Consider the following 12,845-nt stretch of genomic DNA (forward strand, 5'->3'; position numbering starts at 1 on the left):
TTCTTTAAATATGAAAAACGTACTTACAGTCTGTGACTCAGAACAGCCGATATTGTAGTCTACCAGGAAACAGTCCTCCATAAAATGTGCTGCACACATCTGAATATTTGGGTTGATCATAGAAAATGTATAAGCTTGAGCTTTGAGTTGCCTTTAAAATAAAAAAAATGGGTTTGTGTACTTTAGAAACACCTTGTGTAGATAAACAGTGATTTTTTTATTATAAAAATAATATTTTTTGACCACGAAACCAACAATTTCTTTAAAATATACACCATAAGGACTGAGAAAAATGCATCCATCTTCCACTTAAAAATTGTGAAAAAAATTAAATAAAGTTACCCGAGATGGACCAATACATATTTTGAATATTTAAATAATATGTGTATTACTAGATTCAGTCTTTAAAAAAGATAGATTATTATTATTATTTTTTTTATTTTTATTGTTTTGGAAGCAAATGGCACCCATTCGTTGGAATGGCCCTAATATTATTAGTAACTGCACTTATTAATGCAAAACAACAGTAATTTTATGATTAAGTTATCTTTATTTTTAATACCCCACCCCCAGCGCTACCAAATCTTCTTCTGGCGCCACCATCTGTAGAACTTAGTTGCACTGGTGCCACTGATCTCATATTCTAGTCTGGAGCCCTGTAAGCAACAATCTTCCCTTGTGCTCTAATTAATACATGCACGTCTGCTGCTGTAACGTGCGCTCGGAGCGTTATTATAAAAAGAGGAGGCGGTGCTCCATGACGCAACAGCTTTTATTAGCCAATAGAGAGCGCGATATGTAAATGAGCTCGTGTAAAGCAGGAAGTGCGGGTGCGCCTCAGTCTGTCCATAGATGAGACGAGGAGGGAAGAAAATGCTAGAAAGCACCACGGATAATGCAACGCTAAATAAACACACTGTGTCCTAACGACAGAGCACAAATCTACATTTGACCAATACAGGGAAACGGAGCTGTTTGTGATCGTTTGGGGAACGAGGTAGGATGTTTTCATCTGCATTGAATCGATGCGTTTTTTTACTTGTGTATGTGTTGGGGTGTCGTCTCGTTTTCCTGCTTATTCTGATCATCAAAACGCTATTTTGCTATTTTCAACATAACAGCCTGTATTGTCATGATAGCCTAGTGTTTTGTCTTAAGTAGAGATATGTCTTAAGTAGATGTTTGTATAAGTGTCACATATACCTAACGTTATCCATCACACTAGTATGAGTGTAAATGATGGGCAGATGATTCCTATTCTACGCTGTTGACATCTGCAGTACATGGACATATATATCCACGCTGTGTATAAACATAATAACCACTGGATATGTCAGTATGTGAGGGTGTTTTGAAGTAAAGGCAGATGCTGGGCCTATTTCTGCAGGAATCATCTGCACACTGTCACGATCATCAAAACACCATCATGAAGTGTTTATATTCTTTACTTTAATATTACTTGTTGGTATTTAACATATTGATCATTTATTATCATAATCAGTGGGTTGCAATCTTATGTCCAGGTCATTCTTCTGAAAGCTGTCAAGAGGATGTCCAGGTTATTTATATAAATGAAGTCTGTTTTATGTCCATTGAGATATTTGGCACTATTACTTTGATGACAATTAATCAGATTTGATCCCTCCATTCTCATTATTGTAATCCAACCTTGACATTGCTTTTAGCATTTCTGTTATTTTTATTCTTATTACGTAATATGGTAGTTGTATTACTCCATTACAGTAAATGAATAATGTTATACAATGATTTTAAAATTGATATAAAGCAATGCAACAAATGCTACCATGATTCATAAGAACTTAAAAATTCCTATTTATTATAATCCTAAACAGGGTTGATTATAGTTAAATAAACTAAAACCAGATTTTTTTGTTGTTACTTAAAGGGGTCATATGATGCGATTTCAAGTTTTCCTTTCTCTTTGGAGTGTTACAAGCTCTTGGTGCATAAAGAAGATCTGTAAAGTTGCAAAGACTGAAGTTTCAAATCCAAAGAGATATTCTTTATAAAAGTTAAGAGTCAGCCACGCCTACCTAAAACGCCTCGTTTAAACACCCCCCCACATGTCTACGTCACGATGTGGGAAGATTTGCATAACGCAAAAAGCAAAACAAAATTAATAAACCTTTAACTAAAAGTAAAATATAAATATTAAATAAAACAATAACTAAATAATAAAATAACAGATAAAAGCAAAAATATAAAATCTAATTAAAATTGTTAATAAAACTGTAATACTATTTCATTAATGCAAAAACTTTTTTTATTATTATTATTATTTTCCCTTGATTTTGAAGTGCAATATGCCCTGGCCTTTTTCTGGATAGGTTTCATGAGAATCTCTGTATTTAAGCATAACAGTTGTCATAACAAACATTTAAATATGCATTGTATGAACATTATACAAATCCATATTTCATGACACTCATGTTTGAAAGTTAATTACCGACCTATTAAGCGTTATGTAATCATGTTTCTTGATAAAATAAAACAAAAGTGTATGTAATATATATTTAATTAGATTCCTCAAGTTGCTTCTTGCTCTCAAATAAATTTGTATGAGATTAGACACTAAATTTGGATTGTCTTGGATTAACTTCATCAGTGAAGTGAATTCTGTTGGCTGTAATTGTTTTGTAATGTACTATTGCATTGATTTCATTAATTCAGATTAATTTCACAAAGCAAACTCATGGATGGATACAAAAGAAATCCAGTCGTCCTCATTTAATTAGGGGACAAAATTCTCATGTAGTCCATTAAACTTCATGCATGTTAAGACAGAAATGAGCATGGTCTCAGGGAATCAAGTTGACCGGTGCATTTCCTCACAATTAAAAATCGAGGTCTTCTCTAGTTAGACGGGTTGGATCACGTACACTGCCTTAGCATTATCTAATTAAAATCAAGAATTTGATTTTTAATTTCATTTAGTACTCTATAATGATTCTCTTAAACTTCCTCTTTATTTAGAAGCATGAGTCAGATTTAACACTTAAATGCTGTAAATTCTCTAGTCCTCATCTAATACAGTAATGTCATGAAGGAACCTTATTGGAATCATTTGAGGAGAGCGTTCAGTGCAACTGCTTATGTGAGTCATAGAGGAGTCTTAAAGCGATAGTTCACCCACAAATGAAAATTGTTATTGTTTACTCACTCTAATATTCTTTCAGGCCTATATTTCTGTTTTAAAGAATGTCTTCTGAAGCCATATAATGAGATTTGAAATCAATATTCAACAAAAATCTCACTTGACAGCCATGGCAGTATTATTTTAGTATCACTGAGATATTATAATAGCTTTTATTATTATTTTAAATGAGTTTTTTTATTGTTCATTTTAATTGTAAGTTTTAGTAATTTCATTCTGCAATTTTAATTTATTATAATTTTTAAATGTCTATATAGTTTTTATAAATTTTTTAGGCCTTGTTTATTATATTTGTTTTAGTGCATAAAGTTAAATCTAAATCAAAATGAGAATTTTTGTCTTGGCAACTAACTGAAATTAAAGTAATTTTTTTGTATTAGATTTTACTTGAGTGACAAAAATGTTTTTACTGGTTTTAGTTTTATAAGTAAGTAATAATAACCCTGAGCCATGGTCACTATTCACTTTCATTGTACGGAAAAGAGCAGCTTAGACATTTTGTTATAAATAACTACTTTGAGTTCCACCAACAAAGTGTGAGAACTGCCGTTTTTGGGTGAAATATTCTTTTAATATGCCACAAGTAGTTAGGTTATTAAAGGTGCCATAGAATGCATTGATACAATATTTTAAATTGTTCTCTGATATCTACATAGAAGGTATGTGGCTTAGGTAAGGGCAAAAAATCTCCAGAAACTGTTTAACATGTCCATTTACAACCCTAGGATTTGTCCCTAGAATGAAATGGTCTGTTTTTACCTTATTTGGAAGGGTCATGAATAATAATGTTGAGCTCTGCTCTGATTGGCTGTTTCACAGTGCGGCTCAATTTTGAGCTCTGCTGTGATTGGCTATTGCACAGTGCAGCTCATTTCAGTAGCTCACACAGCAGGAAGGGAACACAGGAAAAATATATATTTCAATACTGTCTCTCGCAGTTATATCATTGGGTAATTATACTGTATATAAAATGTGGGCATCCGGGAGCCGCCATTAATATGCGGGGCATTGAAACTGCTTTCGAATGCACAATCACTTTTTACTTTCACTTTTGAGATTTGCGATCGCACGCTCTGCTGTGATTGGCTATTGCACAGTGCAGCTCATTTCAGTAGCTCACACAGCAGGAAGGGAACACAGGAAAAATATATATTTCAATACTGTCTCTCGCAGTTATATTATTGGGTAATTATACTGTATATAAAATGTGGGCATCCGGGAGCCGCCATTAATATGCGGGGCATTGAAACTGCTTTCAAATGCACAATCACTTTTTACTTTCACTTTTGAGATTTGCGATCGCACGTGCTCTGTGTAAACTACAGCGAACTACAGTAAACTACTTGCCACATATTTTACATTTTACATGTTGCTCAGGATCAAATCATTCGCCATCATCCTCAGTCATCTCTCCTTACTCTGTTTATGTGGTAAGTGAAATCTTATGTACTGTAATGTAACAGACTACCGCTAGCAAGCAGCTAACCATGTCCCTTTAGTGGCTCGTGTTTTATTAGAATTCGCGTTATTTGTTTTCCGTGCCTTTCTGAATACAGACACCAACCTATCCCTGCACATCACATGCCGGTTCGGCTGGTGGCTCGCATAGAACATGAGTGGGTATATGCAAATGTTGGGGGCGTAACTATTAGTGATCCCGACTGTAACGTCACAGTTGGTGTTATGTTCTGATTCGCCTATTTTTCAGTGGTCTGTTACGTGTAAGTGTAACCGTTCCTTCTTTCCCTTCCTTAGAGAAATTGACCAGATCACTGTGACCCACAGTCCACACCCATAATATCAGAGAATACAAGATCACATTCCAAGACCCATCTAACTTACAAAGTAAGTGACTCTGTTATCAGCTAGCCACTTTATATTTGTCTGACAGAACATTGCAATAGTTTAAACCAGATCTTGCCCATAGATCCTAATGTCAAGTGATTTTCTAGTTTGTGCTTTATTGTATTTTAGTTTACTGAAGCATTGCATCAGTCATCTGTTGTTGTTTATTTTCAGCACAAATATGAACACTCATGAATCTGAGGTGTACACGGTGGCGCCGGAGATGCCGGCGATGTTTGACGGCATGAAGTTGGCGGCGGTGGCCACAGTTCTCTACGTCATCGTCCGGTGTCTAAACTTGAAAAGTCCCACAGCTCCGCCGGATCTCACTTACCAGGATACAACACTCAGCCACTTCCTGCTCAAGTCCTGTCCTATTCTGACCAAAGAGTGAGTACCACACTTCAGTTTATCCTTTCACTGCACTTACTGTGTCTACTGAGTAAACCGCATCTCTAGCTTAGAGGCTGTTCCTGAAGCTGCGCTGCTTTTAGCACATGGTTGCTAAGACTAATGCAGCGTTCCTAGAATCACTTACATAAATATTCTCAACTGTTCTTTTTTTTTTTTAAAGGAATTTTTACTTTTTTATAGCAGGGACACAGTAAATTGATTAAAAGTAACAGTAAAGACATTTATAATGTTGCAGATGATTTCTGTTTCAAATGAATGCAGGTCTTTTGAACTTTCTATTAATCAGAGAATCCTGAAAAAATATAGCAGAACTGTTTTCAACTGTTTCAGTGGTCTTGAAAATTACAAGAAATGTTTCTTGAGAATGAAATCATCATAGTAGAATGATTTCTGAAGGATCATGTGACACTGAAGACTGGAGTAATGATGCTGAAAATTCAGCTTTGTCATCATAGGAATAAATTACATTTTAAAATATATTTAAATAGAAAACAGTTATCTTTAAATCTTGGTAATACCATGTTTGTTTTGAACATGTATCAAAATATAAAAGCCATTGTTTATGAATATTTTAATCATTCAGTACCACGGTTTGTATCAAAGAATTGTGTATTATTTATAGGATAATTAATATTTAGAATTGGCTTTAATTTATATACTCCATTTTAGTTTTTAGTAGGGCTGCACGATATATCAAAATTATCGAAATATCGCAAATGTAAATATCGCAATATGCATATCGCAAGGGTGTGCGATATCTGAATCATTTTAATAATAGGCTACTTAAATCAAAACGTTGCAAAAGGTCAAAGTTTTAGTTTGACGCATATAGCAGAGAATTGCTTGACGTTAAAAAGAGTTAAGTGCAATAAGTTGCGGAAAACAACTCTTTGCCGTCTCGTCTTGCTGTCTGACTCACCCCTGAAGCGCACGCACAAGCCGCATCTCACACAGCGTCTCTTCAGTTCTGCCGCACACGTGCAAAGCGCGAGCGCGCACAGAGAGACGTGTTTCAGACGGCGCGCGAACACCGAGTTGATTCGTCTTTCGCATCTCCTCATGTTTGAACAGACACATACACACAGAATAATGTCAATAGTACCCGTCTTGACGATCATTCTCGTAAATGCAGTCGGTTATGTTTTAAATGAATGTAAACAGCTGAGAAAGAAATTGGATGTGTACAGGTGCATCTCAATAAATTAGAATGTCGTGGAAAAGTTCATTTATTTCAGTAATTCAACTCAAATTGTGAAACTCGTGTATTAAATAAATTCAATGCACACAGACTGAAGTAGTTTAAGTCTTTGGTTCTTTTAATTGTGATGATTTTGGCTCACATTTAACAAAAACCCACCAATTCACTATCTCAACAAATTAGAATACTTCATAAGACCAATAAACAAACATTTTTAGTGAATTGTTGGCCTTCTGGAAAGTATGTTCATTTACTGTACGTGTACTCAATACTTGGTAGGGGCTCCTTTTGCTTTATTTTTTTGCCATGTCCCTTTAGTGGCTCGCGTTTTATTAGAATTAATGATGCTGAAAATTCAGCTTTGTCATCATAGGAATAAATTACATTTTAAAATATATTTAAATAGAAAACAGTTATCTTTAAATCTTGGTAATACCATGTTTGTTTTGAACATGTATCAAAATATAAAAGCCATTGTTTATGAATATTTTAATCATTCAGTACCACGGTTTGTATCAAAGAATTGTGTATTATTTATAGGATAATTAATATTTAGAATTGGCTTTAATTTATATACTCCACTGGTTATTTAAAGCCAGTTTGCATTGTGTTGATGTTTGTGTTGCTTAATTTATCTGCTCTGGGGTTTTCTGAACTCAACTCACCTCAAACGACATGTTTTTTTATGGTAAAGCTCTTTGTGCTGATCCTCTTGTCTTCTTATTTGACCGTGTCATTGTGAGCAGATTAAACCAGGTCGGCTTTCATTCCTTGCATCTCATAAGCGATATTTTAAGGATAATAACATGTAATAGTCACTGGTGATGTTGCTACGCTTGAGGCTATATCGTGAGAGTATGTTGTGTAATACCCAAGGAGGTGTGGAATAGATCACAGTGACAGTGAAAAGGGAAAGAAGGCGTTCAGTGGATTTTGTTTACTGCTGTTTTTAGGCTCACTTTGTGCAAACGAACGTTGTTTAAGTGGTCTGGATGTCTTTAGTTAGCAGAGCAAAGTTGGGCCAAGTGAATGAGGTTATTGTTCAGTGAAAATTTTTTTCATGGAATGTTACAGTGCTGCCAAACGATTAATCGCATCCAAAATAAAAGTTTACATAATATATGTGTGCGTACTGTGTATATTTATTATATATGTATATGCATGTATATATTTAGAAAATATTTGCATGTATTTACATGCATATATGTATATAATGCATATAATTTATATGATTTATAAATATATTTAATATATAAACATAACATATTTTTCTTAAATGTATACATGTATGTGTGTGTATTTATATATACATAATAAATATACGCAGTACACACATTATGTAAACAAATTTTTATTTTGAATGCGATTAAATCGTTTGACAGCACTAGTTAAAACAAAGTTGCATCTTCAAACAATAATATTCTAGAATTTTACCTCACAAAACTCTGTAAAGGTGTCTCAGAGGGTGGTATTTCAGAAAGGTACAAATGAAACGGCGCAATTCTAGAAAGTTGCATCTTCAAATAGTGATTTTGTAGAATGTTATACTTAAAACAGTGGAAACCAAGTAGGTAAAGAGTTTTTAATGTCACTATGTGATAGGGTTGTGCCGATAGATGATAGTATCGTGTATCGACGATAGTCAGAGATATTGCCTGTGGCTGATGCCACTGACGATAGCAAGACGATTGTTATTATAATTATTATTATTATTATTATTATTATCAGGTTAGTAATACTATCTAATTAATATTAGGGCTTATTTGTTCCATTATATTTATTTTTCCGCATTTTAACAGTGTCGCGTGTTATAACCAATCACACACGATTATGTTATACTTATGAATGCAATGGCCAATCAGAGGCGTTCAGATGAGTCATCGCTGAAACACCGGAGTTTCGTTGTTCAGCGCGCGCTGACTGAATTCTGACTCACGAATTCTTTCATCATAAACCACAAAATGCAGATGTACGTGCGATGTAAGTATAAGAGATTTATTCATCATACAGTGTAGATGGCTTCACTGATTTTAACGGGAGTGTATTTTAAAGTGCATAAACTCGCGCTAGACTGAGTTTGTGATGTTCTTTGGTAATGTAAATGTTCTTTGCTCGTTTTCTGTAGCTGCTTTTTGAATAACGGGAAATATAAGCATTATAATGAGTAACTTACAATATTTCTATTGAATTGTTATCATGTTAAATACAAATTCAGTCACATTAAAAAGGCTGTTTTTAGCCTTATGCTGGAGTTGGTTCAGTTTCCGGCAATGAAACGAAGTAATTAAATAAATTAGCACGATAAAATCGTGTATCGGCGATCTCACAGGCTGACGATATGAAAATTGAGCATATCGCCCAAAACTACTATGTGATTTGCGAAAATCTGCTTAACGTGAATGCGTTGTAACTAAAAAATTCACAGATTAAAAGAAGCATTTTCTGTTTAGATTTTTTCTGTTTTTATTCTTGAATGAACATCCATAGTGTGAATTTTACAGAAATTATCCAAAATAAAATGTTGTTTCTGAGGCATTTGTAATAGTGATTCAAGTTACCTAAAGAGGATGCATGTCATTTTTTGTCCTTTTTAATTGTAAATGAATTGTATTGGCATAACGGTTTGGGTCGGTATGATTTTGTAATGCTTTTGAAATAAGTATTTTATGCTCACCAAGGCTGCATTTATTTGATCAAATAAATGAATACATTCATAAAGGTTATATTGTGAAATATTAATTGAAATTTAAAACAATTGTTTTCTGTTTGAATATATTTTAAAATGTAATTTATTCCTGTGATGCAAAGCTGAATTTTCTGCATCTTTACTCCAGTTTTCAGTGTCACATGATCCTTCAGAAATCTTGCTAATGCTGGTATTCTGCTATATATATTATATATTTTCTGCTATTAAATATTTCTTATTACTAATGTTGAAAACAGTTGTGCTGCTTAATTATTTTTTTTAAGGAAACTGTGATACAATATTTTTTTTTTTTAAATACTCTGCCATTTTCATCACAGAACTATATATATGTATATGTATATATACATGTGTGTATTAAAATAAAGTGTAATTATCCAAAATAAAATGTTGTTTCTGAGGCATTTGTAATAGTGATTCAAGTTACCTAAAGAGGATGCATGTCATTTTTTGTCCTTTTTAATTGTAAATGAATTGTATTGGCATAACGGTTTGGGTCGGTATGATTTTGTAATGCTTTTGAAATAAGTATTTTATGCTCACCAAGGCTGCATTTATTTGATCAAATAAATGAATACATTCATAAAGGTTATATTGTGAAATATTAATTGAAATTTAAAACAATTGTTTTCTGTTTGAATATATTTTAAAATGTAATTTATTCTTGTGATGCAAAGCTGAATTTTCTGCATCTTTACTCCAGTTTTCAGTGTCACATGATCCTTCAGAAATCTTGCTAATGCTGGTATTCTGCTATATATATTATATATTTTCTGCTATTAAATATTTCTTATTACTAATGTTGAAAACAGTTGTGCTGCTTAATTATTTTTTTTAAGGAAACTGTGATACAATATTTTTTTTTTTTAAATACTCTGCCATTTTCATCATATATGTATATATGTATATGTATATATATACATGTGTGTATTAAAATAAAGTGTATGTGTGTGTATAATATATATATATATATATATATATACACACACACACACGTGTAGTATTTATTACTACTTTGAGCACATTTAAACAAAAATCATGCTTCACACATTTATGTGATTCATTCCTATAAGACTATCTGACCCTTCACCAAGCTCGTAGGTTGCTTGGTCTGTGTTAATTGGTTAAAACCTAATTGGTGGGTGGGACTATTACATAACAGCAGCGTGCACCTGTGTGATGATGTTGCATGGAGTCAGCAGTAATGTGACCTGTCCCAGTGCCCAAATCTAGAAACCAACCTGAAGAGCTGCAAAAAATATGGGCGGCTACACTTATCGTTCATAATCATCAGAAAAATATGCACACTTGGTATGTTTTGTTTTGATGAAACATGAATCTAGAAACACAATCATAAGCATTGCATTGACAGCAGTTTCCTTTGTTTTTCAAAATGACCTATGGGTCATTCTGTGTCAAATCAACCAAATTTCAGGAACTTCCCCAGCTAAAATGTTTGATTTTGTTAATATTTATTTTTCTTAAGAAAACAAACATGAATAGTGATTAAAGCCAAAATATTACATGCCATGGATGATTATTTACGGAGTAATCCACTGTTTTATAGAAGGGGGGTCAAAAGGGCAATTGGAGATTTGGAGCCAAACTACATTAGGGGTCAATAACTTTAGAAAGATGGCACTGTCATTACTTTATTTTTTCACAGAGATTGGTATATTTATTAGTAATATCTGTTATGGTTAATTTAAAATATGGGGATCTCATTGTTGCCCCATGAGTACATTTTTAATTAAAAATGATCAAAATCAAAGTTTTCAGCTCTAGGTGAGCAATGGCCCCTATGCGATCTGTTGTATCTTTGTATGTTTTTGAACAATTATCAATAGAGCTATATGGTCTTTTTCAAATGGGTCTTTATAGCCCCGTTTCCACCGCAGGAACTTTCCCCAGGAACTAGGGACTTTGGGCCAGTACTCGGTGTGTTTCCACCACAGGAACCAGGATCTAAATAAAGTTCCGGGTAAAAATTTGCTCCTCAGAAAGTCTCTGCTCGTGGGGTAATACTTTTCCAAAGGTCCGGAACTTTCAGGGGTGGGACTTGCTCGCTGAACATTCTGATAGGTTGAGTTCACTCAGCATTGTATTTTTTATTTATATATATATATATATATATATATATATATATATAAGTATTTCAGGTAAGAATGTAGTTGTTTAAAACCCAAATCTGCGGTTTATTTATAAAGACAGCACCTATTTGAAAATGTGCTTCACCGATTTCGGAGACGTGAGCTCCACGCGATCAGCGGGCGCTCAGTGCTCATGTTTCCCGACGAGAGCAGCCTCAACTCGGCTAGTTCTTCTTATATTTGCCGCTGGCTCTGATGTCTCTGTAGTGGTTAAACATAAGATGTCTTTTGTTTTGGGTAAATCTAACAGGTAATCTTTGGTCTTTATTCAATTAATCTATTAATATGTTAAAATGAATGTATGTACGTTCCCTGAACTGCATTTCTGCGGCTGTTAATATGTTTAAATGAAAACGAAAAAAGGCAGTGGTGTTCGATATCATATTTCGTATTATTGTAAATACATTGAGGAAAATTGCAGTAGCCAAGGCGAGCTGACCGATTTCAAGTACGCTGCTGTTTGCAGAATTACCGGACTTGCATCGTCCCGTCCGCGTGAGTTCACACTCCCGAGTCGAAATTGCAAAGTCCAAAATTTGCGTACTTGGTATTGAGAAACGTGCTCAGACCTATGTCACCAGACTATTTGCCAAATCTTTTCTGTACTTTAGACCATGATGAAAACGCAGAAAGCAACAGGTCTGGGGGGGAAAATTTTCCTGGGACAAATTGTTCCAGGTAATTTCAGTGGAAAAACGGCTTTTGAAGCAAGTTTTAGTGCAAATCATGTCATCAAGTCATGTATCATTGTATAAATCTGAGATCGTTTCATATTCTAGGTACATTCCTCCTCTTCTATGGGGTAAAAGCGGTCATCTGCAGACAGCCCTCTATGGAAAGTTGGGTCGGGTCAGTTCACCACACCCGTTCGGCCTGCGCAAATATCTGCCCATGCAGGACGGGGCCACGGCAACTTTTGACCTCTTTGAACCCCTGGCGGATAATCAGTCCGGAGGTCAGTGCCACGTAGTTGGGTTTTAGTCTGAGCTGGAGCGTAACACTACACTCCTGTGTGGAAAAACGGATAAATGATGGCCTCTCATTCAGGTTCAAGGAGGGTAGTATCATTTAAGTAGTTTGCTTGATCATCATTCTGAAGAAGAGGTATTAATTACAGGAATGCTTATCTATATGAAATGCCATTTTGCTTTTATGTAATGTGACCTTTTTAGTGAAAGCTTATTTCCACCATGAAATAAAAATATAATTCTTTAGTCTCGCAATTCTGATGTTCTGTCTTACAAATCTGGATTTTTTTTTCCTAGTAATTCTGAGATATAAATGTAGAAGTGTGATATATATATATATATATATATATATATATATATATATATATATATATATATATATATATATATA

General features: G+C 34.1%; 1 protein-coding gene across 1 annotated transcript in view; it reads left to right on the plus strand.

The window, feature by feature from the left end:
- Positions 1 to 674: 674 nt before the first annotated feature.
- The window catches only part of LOC107600742 (abhydrolase domain-containing protein 2-A), a 46,767-nt gene continuing 34,596 nt past the window's right edge, over positions 675 to 12,845 (plus strand). The window contains exons 1-4 of the mRNA XM_016292698.1: positions 675 to 997; positions 4,931 to 5,020; positions 5,195 to 5,410; positions 12,266 to 12,441. Coding sequence (XP_016148184.1) covers positions 5,202 to 5,410; positions 12,266 to 12,441 — 385 coding nt within the window. The 5' untranslated portion in view covers positions 675 to 997; positions 4,931 to 5,020; positions 5,195 to 5,201. The remainder of the gene's footprint in view (positions 998 to 4,930; positions 5,021 to 5,194; positions 5,411 to 12,265; positions 12,442 to 12,845) is intronic.

The sequence above is a fragment of the Sinocyclocheilus grahami genome, unplaced genomic scaffold (assembly GCF_001515645.1).
Source record: "Sinocyclocheilus grahami isolate Dianchi unplaced genomic scaffold, SAMN03320097.WGS_v1.1 scaffold290.1, whole genome shotgun sequence".
Taxonomy (NCBI): Eukaryota; Metazoa; Chordata; class Actinopteri; order Cypriniformes; family Cyprinidae; genus Sinocyclocheilus; species Sinocyclocheilus grahami.